This window comes from Orbicella faveolata, unplaced genomic scaffold, assembly GCF_042242905.1.
Source record: "Orbicella faveolata isolate gen_17 unplaced genomic scaffold, um_ofav_v1 contig_47, whole genome shotgun sequence".
In the NCBI taxonomy this organism is placed as follows: Eukaryota; Metazoa; Cnidaria; class Anthozoa; order Scleractinia; family Merulinidae; genus Orbicella; species Orbicella faveolata.
In genome coordinates, this window is record NW_028301577.1 from 21,165,752 (window position 1) to 21,180,677 (window position 14,926).

Consider the following 14,926-nt stretch of genomic DNA (forward strand, 5'->3'; position numbering starts at 1 on the left):
TTTTTTTTTTAAAAATTGTCAAAAGTTGCGCCTTATTCTACTCATCAAAATTGTAAAAAAAATTCACCGTGCCGTTTTTGAATTATAAGCAGTTAAAGCTATAATTAAGGGTATTTTTAGCAGGTCATACTGTTGCTATGGTAACCTGTTGTGTCACGAAAATGATAACGACGTGTTCACCAATGATATGTTACAATGACTGCAGCCTCAATTGATAAAGAGTGGTTATAATGACCCATCAAAATCTAAGTCTTGGAAAGTGCTGGGAACTGTTTTGAACCACCTTAAATTCTTGGTACTTTTTAAGAGGCCTCATAGCTACACTCTGCAAATTGTATAGATCGATAAATCCCACTTCGAAATCAAGCGTGTTGTAGCTTTGTTCATAAAACAAAACTAAACTGTGGTTCCGTTCTTTAATAGTTATGAAGAGAAAATGTAAATTTTGTGCTGCACATCATGTTAACTTAGTATGCAAAGCTTTTTAATTCATCTTTGAACCCTGCATGTTATACAACGCTAGAAGATGAGACACAGTCGGCACGCTATAATATACTTATCATACTGCGAAATATGTCTCCAAATTAGAACTGGATGAGGAGAGTGAATGCGTGGGTTCAGTTGTTCCAAGTGCGGTTAACGCTATCCGATGGATAAGTGTTGCCAAAACAAACTACGCTATCCATCCTTTGAACAACTGGGTCCAGATGATTTAATTGACACGTTTTCTTTGATTCGATTAACTTTTTAACAGAGTTGCTTGACTGTAGTTATTAAATTGTTATTGTCTTCGTTACATTTTTCATATCTTAATAACGTCTATTAAACCCAGCAGTAGCATATAATAGTCAGTTTTCTTTGATCTTAGGGAGATTCAGAATTCTGAAGCGGAATTTGAATATTTTTCCACAAGCGCCTTTATAGCAGACTAAAGAACGTTTTCATTGGTGTACAGTGAAGGACTGACTATTGTAAGCAGGTGATATGAGTAGATTCATTCACGTTCCCTTTCCTTTATCGAGCAAACAAACAAAATGGCAATTCGTCAGTTCCACTATTGTTGGGGCTAAGCTTGAAATATCGACCTGCAGAGGATTTAATACAATTTGTTGCAGATCAGACTGTCTTCGCGTGTAACGAAACCTTCTGATTTTGTGAATAAAGTACCGCTACAAAGATGTTCATTGTCATTTTTATGGATCATGTTATTTATTAATTCATCTGCTTTCACCTGTTATTTAATGCTGGAAGGTAAGACACATTCGGCACGCCGTTATGCCTTGTTATGGGTATGGTCAGAAGTTATAGCAAGAAGAGGCGGCAGGTCAATGACATATGTATCCTGCTACTTAGATGTGTCGGGCAAAATTGATTTAACTGAGCTTTTATTTCAGCCGGCTGAACTGTAAGACATCTGTTTTAGACAAAGAGAGGGAATTTGCAACTTCCTAAAATAAATATTTTGTCTCATGATAACGGCTTTATGAACATTTCCGTAAAGTATTAAGTGAACGAGTGTTAAGTGCAAAATTTGGAACGAAATTTTCCTGTGACTGCTTATTCAATGGAGTTAGCGTCAAGTCATAGACGCGTATGAGAACATTTGTCATTTTTAAACTGCGTCAGATAATCCAGGAGCTCACAAAGATTATATAACATACAAGGTTATGAAAAATTCAGTTTGTGAGGAGTTGCTGCTGTATCAGCCCACGAGTACGAAAGATGAAAACTTAAGATCATGGTACATTGGTTATAGTGTCTTTAACGCTTTCCTTACCATTATCGTCATCATCTTCAACAGCGTCACAATCCAGGCGTTGAGAAAAACTTCATCATTGCCACAACCTCTTAAAACATTACTTGTGAGTCTTGCTGTCTCTGATCTTAGTGTTGGTTTACTTGTCGAACCTTTCTACATTGGCCTACTCGTCAAGTGGTTACAGCGAGACAACTCAACAGATGCTACATGCACCACGTTCTTCGTGATCATAAGCTTTTTCTGTACGGCGTCATTTTTGGGAGTCATGGCTCTAAGCTGGGACAGATTCTTAGCTGTGCACCTCCACCTCAGATACCAGGAACTTGTGACTCACAAGCGTGTTGTTACTGTGGTAGTCTCAATATGGGTGTCCAGTGCATGGGGTTCGTTATTTTACTTATGGGTCTCCACGAATATTGTTTACAATATGGTTGCCATTTCTGGGGTAATTGGCCTCGTAGTCTCAGGGGTGCTTTACTACAAGATTTATGTCGCCGTATGGCGCCATAGAAATCAAATCCAAGCCCTGCAAGTACAACAAGTAGCACAGAATGGCCAAATAGCGAACGCTGCTAGCCTGAGAAAATCTGCAGTCGGCGCATTTTACGTGTATCTTGTGTTTTTGCTCTGTAATTTCCCGCAGTTCTGTGGTTTTGTTGTCGTTACAATCTCCGACTTAAGTACCGGTGTAAAAGTTTTTTTCCTCTTTTCAACGAACTTGTTATATCTCAATTCAGCGTTAAACCCTGTTATTTACTGCTGGAAGATGAGACACATTCGACGGGCTGTCTTGGACATTCTGCGAAATATATTTCCAAGTCACGACTAAGAAAAGCTTCAGTGGATAGCGGTAGAGAAGGTGGGCTAGCTGACCATTAAGACAAGCCATTAAATTGTTGGTACTTTTTAAAAGGCCTGATAGCTGCATTCTGTGAACAGTATAGATAGATAAGCCCACTACGCGGTCAAGCGTGTTGTGGCTTTGCTCATATCACAGAACTAAACTGTAGTTCTGTCTTTTCATATTTATCAAGGGACAATCAGTATATTGTTCGTTGCATATCAGATTAAGTTAGTAGGTAAACTCTGTTAAATTCATCTGTTATACAACGCTGGAAGATAAAATACATTCGGCACGCTATCATGGGCATACTGCGAAATATGTCTGGATGAACTGGATGAGCAGAGCGAATGCGTGGGTTCATTCAGTTGTTCAAAGTGCGTATAACACTATCTGATGGATAAGTGTTGTCAAAACAAACTTCGCTATCTACCCTTTGAACAACTGTGGCCAGATGAATAACTTACACGTTTTGTTTGATTCGATAACTTTTTAACAGAGTTACTTGACTGTATTTGTTAAATTGTTATTGTCTTGGTAATATTATTCTTATTTTAAGGCCTAGTAAACCCAACAGTGCCATATAATAGTCGGTCTCCGCAATCTTAGGGAGGATTCTGAAGCGCAAGTTGAATATTTTGCAGCAAGCACCTTATCAGTATGTTTTTTGCATGACCCCATTAGCTACTGAGCTCTAATTTTAATCGTGCTTAGATAAAGGTTGTGTCTGTCTGCCTTAGCAGATTGTTTAATTAAAGAACGTTTTCATTGGTGCACAGTAAAGGACTGAGTATTGTAAGCAGGTTGTACGCGTAACGACCTTCGTTTATGTCCGCTGGTGAAATTCAGTACCTCTAAAACATATCATTGACAAGTGAAGAAGTGAATAATAATCATATCATTGACATTTCGGGAACCGGTCCAAGGAGCACTCAGTCCACCGAATTACGTAATATGGACCGTTAAGATGAAACAATCGTGACTTTAAAATTTAGCTTAACTGCCATTTTAGAACTGACCACAAAAGAAAACCTGGTGTTCTTCCGTTTTGTCTCGCCGACATTTAAATTTATTGAACTTCTAGCTAGGAAAGTGTTTGAAAATGCATTGCATATATACATGCACTTAACTTTTTTGTGTGCTTTTACGAATAATCAGTCCGTAACCGCAGACAAGACTATTTGCTTAGTTGACAGTAGGAACCTGTCCCATCTTATTCTAATTCACCAAAGAAAAAAATTAAAGAGTCCAGTTTGCAGGTGATGCTTCTTCAACAAAAATGCATTTGCACACACAAGTCGATTGAATTTTACGCCTGCGCCTGAGATGAAAAGAGCAAAATCACGCAGCGAGTTAACGATATCCCGCTCCTTAGATTTGTCAGGCAAAATTTGTTAAATTGAACTCATTTTTCAGATGACTGTGCGACATCTGTTTTAGACAAAGAGAGAGAATTTGAAACTTCCCAAAATGAATATTTTGTCTTATAATGACTTATAATGAATTTTTATGAACTTTAATAAGGTTTTAAGTAAACGGCTTCTCAGTTCTCTTGTTCATTTTAAAGTGCGTCAGATAATCCGTGAACTTACAGAGATCATTTAATACAAGAAAAGCACCGTAGGAACTGAGGATATAAAGGATTATGAAAAATCCAGTTTGTGAGGAATTGGTGATATTCCAGCCCGCGAGTAGGGAGAATAAAAACTTGCGTTCGTGGTACATTGTTAACTGTGCCTTGAAAGCTTTCCTAACTGTTAGCGCCATCATGATGAACGGTGTCACAATCCAGGCGCTACGAAAAACTTCATCGTTACCTAAGCCTCTGAAAGCCTTGCTTCTGAATCTTGCTGTCTCCGATCTTGGTGTTGGTTTACTTGTCGAACCTTTCTACTTTGGACTACTGGTCATGTGGTTACAGGACGACAACTCAACTCATGCTACATGCACCACGTTTCTCTCTACGTTATATCTATTTTCCACAGCTTCTTTTTCGGGAGTCATGACTCTAACGGGGACAGATTCTTTGCTGTGCACCTCCATCTCAGATACCAGGAACTTGCGACTAACAAGCGAGTTGTTGCTGTGGTCATTTTAGTATGGGTGTTCAGTACATTTCCTTCGTTATTTTACTTGTGGGTCCCCACGAATATTTCTTACATAGTGTTTGCCATTTTTCGAGTAGTTTACCTTGTATTCTCAGCGATGTTTCATATCAAGCTTTATTTGGCCGTGCGGCGCCACAGAAATCAAGTTCAAGACCTAAAAGTGGCACCGAATGACCAGCTAGCAAATGCTGCTAGGTTGAGAAAATCTGCAGTCGGTGTATTTTACGTCTATCTAGTGTTTCTGCTTTGTTATCTTCCGAAGATCTGTAGTTTTGCTGTCGTTGTAATCTCTGGCTTAATAAGTCCCGGTGTAATAGTTTTCTTCAGTTTTTCAACGACCTTGTTATTTTTCAATTCGTCGTTAAACCAATTATTATTTACTGCTGGAAAATGAGACACATTCGACGCGCTGTCTTGGACGTTGTGAGAAATATATTTCCAAGTCACAACTAAGGAAAGCTTTAGTGAATAGCGGTGGAAAAGCTAGGGGTAGTCAGTTAATTCTTGGCACTTTTCGAAAGGCCTGAGAGCAATTTTTATGGTATAGCAGTATAGATAGATAAGACCACTACGCAATCAAGCGCGTTATGGCTTTGTTTACAAAACAGAGCTAAACCACTCTGTCCTTTAACATTTATCAAAGGAAAATGAAAATATGGGCGTATGTGAATGAACAAAAAGTTTTTGTGCTTTCAAAGTTTGTGCGTTGCCGATCAGATTAGCTTCGCATGTAAACCTTTTAAATTCATCTTTGAACCCTGTTATTTAACACTGGAAGATGAGCTACATTCGTCACTGCACGCTATAATGAACATATCTTACAAAACTGCATGGATAAGGAAAGTGAATGCATGAGACCAGAGTCCTGTTATTCAAAGTGCGGATAACGCTATTCGCCCTTTGAACAACTGGTGCCAGATGAATAACTTACACGTTTTGTTTGATTCCATAACTTTTTGACAGAGTTCCTTGATTTATTATATTTCTCTTCTTTCAACGCCTGGTAAACCAAACTCTGCCGTATACAGAATATTAGTCTCCGCAATCTTAGTTAGGATTATGAAACGGAAGTTGAATATTTTGCTGCAAGCGCCTCAGCAAGACTTTTGGAAGAGAACGTTTTTATTGGTGCAAATAAAAAGACCAGCTGTACTGACTGTTGAAAGAAGGTGATCTGCATTACGAGGAATAAATTCACTCACGTTCCCTTTGCTTTACTGTGCAACGAACGTAAAGTCAATTTGTTCCAGTTTTTTTTTTTTTTTTTTGAGGTTAGCTTGGCATTATCGATTTAAAACTGACAATTTTGACGTGTTGTGTTCAACCATCTTAGTAGATGTCTGTAATGATGAAAGTCAATAGCTGTAAGAGAGATCATAAATTTGTCGAACTAGTTTCAGGAGAACTTGGTCCGACCAGTTACGTAATATGGACTGTTAAGACGAAACAATCGTGAATCTATTCAGCCAAGACACTGTTTTTTGCAATATGACATGAAAGAAAACCTGGTATTGTTCTGTTTTGTCTTGCCAACATTTAAATTAAAGTTAATGTCTAGGAAAGTGCTTGAAGAATGCATCTATTTTATTTATATCGCATCTTTTACGTTTAAGTAGCATTGTTTTGTATAGCTTTTACGTTTTTATAATATTTTCCACAGGGCCGTTCTGAAAACCACTTTATGTGAGATCGCCCTCTGTATAAATATTATTATTATGATGATCATTATCATTATCATTATTATTACTTTTACTATTATTATTATTATACAAGTATTTAACTTTGTTGTGTGTTTTTACTGACAATCAGTTTGTTAACTATTCGTGTATGACGTCATATAAACATAAAGGAAGAGAAAGTGGATTATTTCGACACCACGTCAGATTATTTGTCCCATGATGACTTTGATGGCGTTAAAGTAAATGAATGGAGCTAGAATGCAGACAATAAAGCCTGATGTCACACACATAACTTCTTGCAGAAATTTTATTAGCATCGAACATACGGCTAGTGCTGTTTTTTGTTGTTGTTGTTGTTGCTTTTTTTTGGCTAGTTTTTCCGTTAACATGGAGAAAGGAAGAATTTTTTTTTAACTACATGTGTTAATATCGCAAACACGTGCGAAGCGACTCGCACGATCGTTTGGCGACCTTGAGCTAGAATTGTGGTTTGGAATCTCGAGATTATAAAAAAAAACTACTTTCTCGTTTACTTCCGTTACCTTCTAAATTGTTTTTTTCCAAAATTGGTTAAATTCGTTCTAGAATCTCCGCCATTTCGAAGCGAAATTTACTTGATCGCGCTAAAATCGTTATGTAGGCCATATTGGAGAGTCTTAGCTCACCTTACCGAAAAATTAACGGGGCACCACCGTGCGCGCCTAGTTTCGTCAAATCGGGATCGATTCGTATACTGCAGATAGATACTACTAATGTTTTCCAAAATGTATTCTTAAAAATAAAAAAAAGGGAGTTACATTTTTATTAAAAAAGAGGGTAGCAAATGCTGAGAAGCTAAGAAAATCTGCAGTCGGTATGTATACTTAGTGTTTTTCCTTTGTTATTGACGGACGTTTTGTAGTTTTGCTGTGGTAGCATTCGATTAAGCCCCGGCTTAAACGTTTCTGACATTTCTTCAGCAACCCCGATGTTATTGAACTCATCTTTGAACCCTGCAATTTACTGCTGGAAGATGAGACACGTTAGAACCGGACACACTGCGAAATATATTAATTTGGGGTGCCCTGCTACTGATTTTCTGTTTAAGAATATATATTTTTTGATATCCTAATATTCGTATTCTAATTTACAAAAGAATATAATTAAGAGTCAACGATTTGCTGCTTCTTAGATGTGTCAGGCAAAATAGATCAAAAAGGTAATCTTTTAAGATGAAATATAAGACATCTGGCTTAAACAAAGACAGGGAATTTGAAACTTCCCAAGATAAATACTTTGTCTTATAATCATGGCTTTATGAAAATGTCGACGAACGTACTTTAATGAGGTATTAAGGAAACGGCTTTTGAGTGCAAAATTTGGACGAGATTTACTTATTGAATAGAGTTATGGGCAAGTCATAGAAACATTCGAGAACATAGTTTCGTTTTGAGCGTGCGTGAGATAATCCAGGAGTTCACGAAAAGTGTGTAACCTGAGAGAAGCACCGTAAGGATTGAAAACATTCAAGCTCATGGAAAACCCAATTTGTGAGGAATTGCTGGTCTACCAGCTCACGAGAATGGAAGATGAAAACTTATATTTGTGGTACATTGTTAACTGTGTCTTCAACGCTTTTCTAATTATTAGCGCCATCATCTTCAACAGCGTCACAATCCAGGCGCTAAGAAAAACTTCATCGTTGCCACAACCTCTTAAAACATTGCTTCTAAATCTTGCTGTCTCTGATCTTGGCGTTGGTTTACTTGTCGAACCTTTCTACTTTGGGCTACTCGTCAAGTGGTTACAGCGAGACAATTCAACTGATGCTACATGCACCTCGTTTCTCGTTATCTCGTGCTTATTTACTGCAGCTTCGTTTTTGGGAGTTATGGTTTTAAGCACTGACAGATTCCTTGCTGTGCACCTCCATCTGAGATACCAGGAACTTATGACTCACAAGTGGGCTGTTGCTGTGGTAATCTCAATATGGGTGTTCAGTGCATTTGTTTCACTGGTTTTCGTCTACGCAAATATTTCTAACGTGGTGATTAGCGTTATTGGGGTAGTTTGCCTACTAATCACAGCTGCGCTTTATTTTAAGATTTATAAAGCTGTACGGCGCCACAGAAATCAAATTCAAGCCCTGCAAGTACAACAAGTAGCACAGAATGGCCAAACAGCGAACGCTGCTAGGCTCAGAAAATCTGCGGTCGGTGTATTTTACGTCTATCTGGTGTTTTGGCTTTGTTATGTTCCGCAGTTCTGTAATTTTGCTGTCTTTGTAATCTCCAGCATCACTACCGGTGTAAAAGTTTTTGCAATAACTTCAACGACCTTGTTATTTCTTAATTCAACTTTAAACCCTGTTATTTACTGCTGGAAGATGAGACGCATTCGACGCGCTGTTTTGGACATACTGCAACATGCCTATCCTAGTCTAAGGAAAGCTTCAGTGAATAATTCGAGAAGTTAGAGGTAGCTATCAAATTTCTGGAGCTTTTTGAAAGGACTGTGGCTGCTTTTGTAGATAAATATGCACACTACGTGATCAAACGTGTTGTTGCTTTCTTTACAAGACAGAGCTAAACTTTAAGTCAGATCCTTGATATTTCGCAAAGGAGAATGTTAACATGGGCGTATATGGATGAAGAAAAACTTTTCTCATTTTCATATAGCTTGTGCGTTGCAGATCAGAGTGGCTTAGCATGTAAACCTTCTGATTTTGTGAATGAAATACAGTTCAATTTATCCTTGAGCCTGTTATTGAGTGTCGTGATTCTACGGAGTCGCTGAATTGACCACAGTTGTTTCGTATGCCGCATATGCTAAGAGGGATAAACAACTGTGATCAATCTTATGTCAGCTCATAATGTGATTTACCACGTCTTCTCACAAAGGTCTGACACATATCGCTTTAAACTCTTAAACGTTGAGGCAGCATAAGTGGCACTGGAGTTTTGCGTTGACGCAATATATCAAACACGAAAGACCGTGTTTGGACACATTTCTAAACACTTAGAGGAGAGTTGAATTGAAAATAAGACGCGTAGTGGAGTATTTTTGACGAACTTTGAGGTATTTAGAAATGTGGTCAAACACGGTCTTTCGTGTTTGACATATCTTCTCAATCGAAACTGAAGCCAACCAAAAATGAAAGAAATAAAATCGTAAAAACCTATGCTTATTAAGATCAGTTATCCAAACACCGTCCCGATCATGATTTTCTTTGTTTAAACTTGACGAATTATTAATGATTTTGAGAAAGTGCTGTGAAGGGCCTGACACTCTTGTACATGTCCCCAGGCTCCACGGTGCTGTCTGCTGGCGCAGACTCAGTTCCACTTCTTTCCTGTTCTCTTATCACTGTTTACCAGAACTGAGGAAATATCGAGACTGGTCAGAAAAAAAAATCGATATTATTGATGCTGACCAAAAGGATAGGCCGTTTTTGGGAAGAATGGCAAGCTGACTAACTCTAACTGTCCACCTGTTTGTTCTCTTTAGGATGGCAAGTTTCCCATTTGTTATGCTGCCATGCACGGTCACCTAACAGTAGTAAGGTATTTACTGCAACAGGAACTCAACACCGAGCTGTTGTTAGCTGACCGGAAGGTAATATTGCATTGTTAAACGTTCTTGTTGTTTAATATAAACAGTTTCTTATTTTCTCTGGTGTGATCGCCAAGGCGCCATCTTGAAGATCTTGACATATTACTGTAGTTTTGCGTTCTCCCCAGATGACTCATAAACCTGACTGGCCCAACCTAACTCATGACCTATAGCTTGGACACCCAGGGGCAATAATTGAGGGTGATACCTTAGTATTGACAGGGCTGTTTGGTACTGGCCCGGTAAGACTCGATCCCCGGGGACTCCTGTCTTTGTCTTCTACCTTTCTGCGCCGTGTTTCGTTTGACCGTCTCGCGTCATTCTGTTCGACCTTAGTATCGTTTTTTATTGTGGCTAGCTCCGTGAGCACGCAAAAGGAACCGAATCCTGAGCTGTGATTGGCTACACGAGCGGGCAAGATGGCGCTATCCTGCTTGCTCGGGATTACCTGCTGTGTCCCGCAAGAAAATGGTGTTTTTTTTCCCCTTATAATAAATCCTTCGTTAACCAAGTTTGTTCGGTCAAGGTGGCTGGATATTAATTGGCCTCGTTCTAGTTTTTTTTTTTTTTTTTTGCCAGTTTATGGACCTCAACTCCTTTCCAGTTCATAAACACGCAAAAAAAAAATGAGAACTTGGCCAATATCTAGCCATCTTGACCTCACTCTTGGTCAATAACCCATATGCGTAGGATTGCGTTGGCAGAACTTGCAGTAGTATGATAGGTATTGACTTTAATATCATTGTATTTTCTTGTAGTTCTTGTTTGATTTGATGGTTTGCTCAAACTTGGATGAAAACGAGTCTGTCATCGACTTCATTCTCCAATGCCCCGCACCAATCTACGCCGCGGCCAAGCTCTCGAAACACTACCGGAACGAGTCGACGCGGGAAAAAGAGCGCGGCCGCGACCTGCTGGCGGCGGGAAACGTTTGTGAGAACATTGCGTCCGAGCTGCTTTCCCTTGCATGCGCAGATAGCGCAGAGAAACTGCTGACGGCCGTTGACGACCGGGACGTACCATTTCTGGATTACCTGATCGAGTGCGAGCAGAAAACCTGCGTATCACACCCTTTGGTTCAGGTTTATCTCGGGGATGTTTGGCGCGGAGACTTTCAGTGGGATGACTGGAAGTACTTTCTGTTGTTTACGCTGTGCCTGATATGTCCGCCGCTATGGGCTTTCCTTTGTCTACCGTGGAACGTTAGGTATCATAAGATACCGATTATTAAATTCATCTGCCATCTGATCTCTCATTTCTACCTTATTGTATTGTTTAGCTTCACTGTCGTGGTACCGTGGGAGGATTTGACTGGTGCAACGTTACTTCCCAGGTGGTACGAGTGGCTTTTATTAATCTGGTTATCAGGACTATTATTATCGCAGCTCACGGACCCCCACGACCGCGCGGGACTGGGTTGGATCCCGATCATTGTGTTATTTTTAAGCCTGATCGGCATTTTGCTACATTTAGCGGCGTTTGGTTTCCAAGACCAGCACAGAATCGACGTGATATACTCTCGGAACCAGTTTTTCGCGATATCCATGATGCTTTGCTTTGCGCAGTTGTTGGATTTTCTCTCTTTTCATCATTTGTTCGGTCCATGGGGGGTGATCATCCGGGACCTCATGTACGACCTGGTGCGATTCCTCGTAATTCTATCAATCTTCATGGTTGGCTTCACCGCTCACCTGGCAGCAGTCTACCGACCTATGTCGACCTATCAACCTAGTGAAGGCGGGAATGGGTTGCAAAGCACGGCTGTGGACTTCTTTCGTTGCTTCGAACTGTTATTTTTTAGTTTATTCGGATTAACAGAGGTCGACAAGCTAAAAGATGGCGCCAAAGACAACTCCACGTTTATGCTAGCCAAAGCTACGTTCGGGATCTATAATGTGATAACAATCATCGTTCTTATTAATCTGCTCATCGCTATGATGAGCGACACTTACCAGCGAATTCAGATGCAGTCAGACATTGAGTGGAAATTCGGCCGCGCCAAGTTGATCCGAAACATGAAGCGTTCGACCACCACCCCCTCCCCCCTTAATCTTGTCACCAAACTATTCTCTTACTTGCGCTTGCTGTACAAGACGAAACTCAAATGCTGCCGGGCGGACATTATTGATATTCTACGCACAGATGAACAGCTTCCGGAAAGCACCTCGATGAACCCGTTATATGAAACGTCCAACACGTGGCTTCCCAACGGAGGTCTTCGTCATCGAAATAGCACTCAGAGAAATGCTCGAATCGAGGAGGTTATTGATTGGAAGACCCTGGTGAAAAAGTTTTTAACTCTTCGAGGTAATAGCAGTGAGGTCGCGACGCATGGCCAAGCCAATCGCGACAAACTTTTGTCGCCACGTGAGTCGCACGTGAACATGAGAGGAAGAACCGAGTCCGCAATGGGACCCGGCCGACCTGGCACTTCAATGGGTTCCGCTATGTCTCTCCATCGTGTGGTGGCCGCGACGGTAAGGAAGATTGACATTGTGTCAAACATAAAGGATATGAATGACGCGGTTTGATCCAGTTCTACAAAGTGAATTTCTGTTGGAGTTAAGACTATTTACGTCTAAAGATGTTGTCCTGTGTCGCTCGGCCGGAAAACTGGCGACGGCAACAAAAGAGAGAACGTCACGAAACAAACGCTTTAACGAAGCGTGTAGTTATTTTGCACGTGCGTTACACATTTTCGTTCTCTTGAATCGTTTTTAATTTAGCCGTCTTCAGCTAACTTGAACCACGATGGCTAACAGGTCATTTCTGAATTGCCTTTGCTTTTGGATCTGTGTGAAAACAAGTTTTGATGCGAAACCATTCATGTGAAAATTTGTTTCACCTGTGTGTTCATTTTCGTGAAGAAAAAAAAAATCATGTACATATGAAAAGTTTTGCACGAGGAATGTTTTCAGACAGGAAGAAAAGGCAACTCAGAAATGCTCTATTACGGCATAATTGATAAAGTAAGTGCTATCTTTCCATATTCAGCTCGAGCTAGCTCTTGAGCGCATAGACACTACCTAGATAATTGCGAATTTACTGGGCGTTGTCTTTGTTGTCGCCTGTCCTCATTGCGTAAGCCGACCAGAGTGTTTCCATCAGAATAGAAACCGTAAATGTTGCGGTAAAAATAGCATACTAAACTAAGAGATATAACAGGGTCAGAGGGTTAATCCCTTTGGAAAACATCTCTCAAGTTATCCCTCCGGAGGGTTTAGAAATATCTAATCCAGTGACGAAGGCTTTGACCCCGTGGACGGCCCAAGCGGCTTTACACATATTGTCATCCTGTACAAAAACATCCAGGCAACGTGTGTAATAGCATTATCGGTGGAAGAACTGGGTGTCATACCTAAAAAAAACCTTAGAGGGATAATCATGGGTATAAGGTCTGTAGGGGATTAACTCTTTTACTCTTCATCCTCTCTTGACTAAACCAATCAGAACTGAAAGCGAAAATTCCCGTAATCCAAGTCACTATCGGTTATGGTCTTGAGCCTGATTAGCCGAAAAAATACCATGTGCAATCTGATTGAACATGCAGTGACTGTCTTTAAAATGTGCGGGCTCAGGTTCTTCAGCTGTATGAAGTCTGCCAAAGTGAACCAAATAGAAATGCACGTAATTGCTTGTTTTGAGTTTTTAGCCAGTAAACAGGAAAAGATACAAAATATTTGGAATAAATTGTAGATTTTAAAGACTTGTTTTTGATAGATTTATTTTGATATTCGTGAAACTACTATTTATTGTTAAAGGGACAAATAGTTAAAGAGACAAACGATAGAAACATTTCTTAACGTACGTTATTTAATTCATTCGTAGAAATTAAGGTCTTTAGTTGCCCCTAGGTGTTCTCTTCCTTTCGCAGGCGAGCGCAAGGTCAGTACGCGTCAAATCGGTTTGACTGGAAGGGAACGCCTGAACACTAGGCAGGTAGAGTTCAGTAATCATCTCGTGCTCTCGTAAAACCTAAACGTAGAACCGTAGCACGTTAAGAAGCGTGTGCAGCATTTTTTGAAAGGAATTGTTGACCGAGATAGAGAGGACATAAAACCATTGTACACCGGTGCCTTTTTGCGTGTTGACTTCCTAGAACTGAGAACCTAGGGCGCTTTCCATTCAACTAAAAATGTCGAAAATGTAGAAATGGAGACAAATGGTGGGAAATTTCCTCGGAGAGTTTCCACAAAAACCGGAAATTGTTGAATTTCCGAAAAGTGGACAATTCCACCGAAAGTTCCGGAAATTTCGGGTAGAAAGTCAAATGGAACGGAAATTCACGGTAAAAAAACCGAAAATTGTGTACTTTTGTCGTCTTTTCCTTTAAATTCCGGAAAATGCTGTTCCATTCGCCACTTGGAATTTCTGGGAATTCAAACTGGGATTTTTCTTCGAATGGAAAACGCCCCAAATGTCGTAGAAAAACAAAATTCACGAGTCATTTTGCGGTTCTCAGTTAGCATGTCTTAGTTCAGTCTAGTTAATACTCTTGTTCACACGGGACTGGTTCTCGGCGTGTCCAAACCGGAAAGGACCAGAATGTTTGTTTAAACGGTCCGATACCGATCCAGTTGTGAATAACTGTGAGTCAATCAGCTGTTAATCATGCACTGAAGATGCTGAAACAGATGTATTTGAGACCTTACCGTTTGAAAACAACCAACATTTCGCAGCCGGTCCTAAAAGGCGTCGGCCTAACCAGTTTGAGACTGGGAAGGTTCCAAAACTGAACCTGCCGTTTAACAGGTGCAAAAAATGGACTGGATAGGAAGTACAAATAGCAGGTCCCTCGTGCTCGAAAAGAATGTAAGGAGACATACAGAACGGGTCCCCGTGTAATAAACCTAATAGGTCGAAGCCGTGATATCGCTAAATTTGACAGTAAAGTTTGACATTAGCTAAAAGTGTTCACTGTGAATTAAATAGACTGAACTTGACTATA

The 14,926-nt window shown here is 40.1% G+C and overlaps 3 protein-coding genes and 1 pseudogene across 5 annotated transcripts in view; all 4 read left to right on the forward strand.

Annotated features, from left to right (window-relative positions):
* Positions 1–14,926, forward strand: part of LOC110067603 (uncharacterized) — a 76,753-nt gene extending 61,827 nt beyond the window's left edge. For all 3 annotated transcript variants that reach the window (XM_089279011.1, XM_089279012.1, XM_020774947.2), the window contains 2 exons: positions 9,874–9,981; positions 10,737–14,926. In XM_089279011.1, the coding sequence (XP_089135137.1) occupies positions 9,874–9,981; positions 10,737–12,509 (1,881 nt within the window). In that variant the 3' untranslated portion in view covers positions 12,510–14,926. The remainder of the gene's footprint in view (positions 1–9,873; positions 9,982–10,736) is intronic.
* On the forward strand, positions 1,577–3,844 carry LOC149097563 (histamine H2 receptor-like). Its single transcript, XM_089279026.1, has one exon. The coding sequence runs from the start codon at positions 1,668–1,670 to the stop codon at positions 2,586–2,588; it is 921 nt and encodes a 306-aa protein (XP_089135152.1). The 5' UTR covers positions 1,577–1,667; the 3' UTR covers positions 2,589–3,844.
* LOC149097564 (melanocortin receptor 4-like) lies at positions 3,920–5,888 on the forward strand (annotated as a pseudogene).
* Positions 7,768–9,867, forward strand: LOC149097565 (melanocyte-stimulating hormone receptor-like). Its single transcript, XM_089279025.1, has one exon. The coding sequence runs from the start codon at positions 7,901–7,903 to the stop codon at positions 8,840–8,842; it is 942 nt and encodes a 313-aa protein (XP_089135151.1). The 5' UTR covers positions 7,768–7,900; the 3' UTR covers positions 8,843–9,867.

Coding starts and splice junctions, on each gene's coding strand:
- LOC149097563 (XM_089279026.1), top strand. CDS start 1,668: ATGAAAAATTCAGTTTGTGAGGAGTTGCTGCTGTATCAGCCCACGAGT.
- LOC149097565 (XM_089279025.1), top strand. CDS start 7,901: ATGGAAAACCCAATTTGTGAGGAATTGCTGGTCTACCAGCTCACGAGA.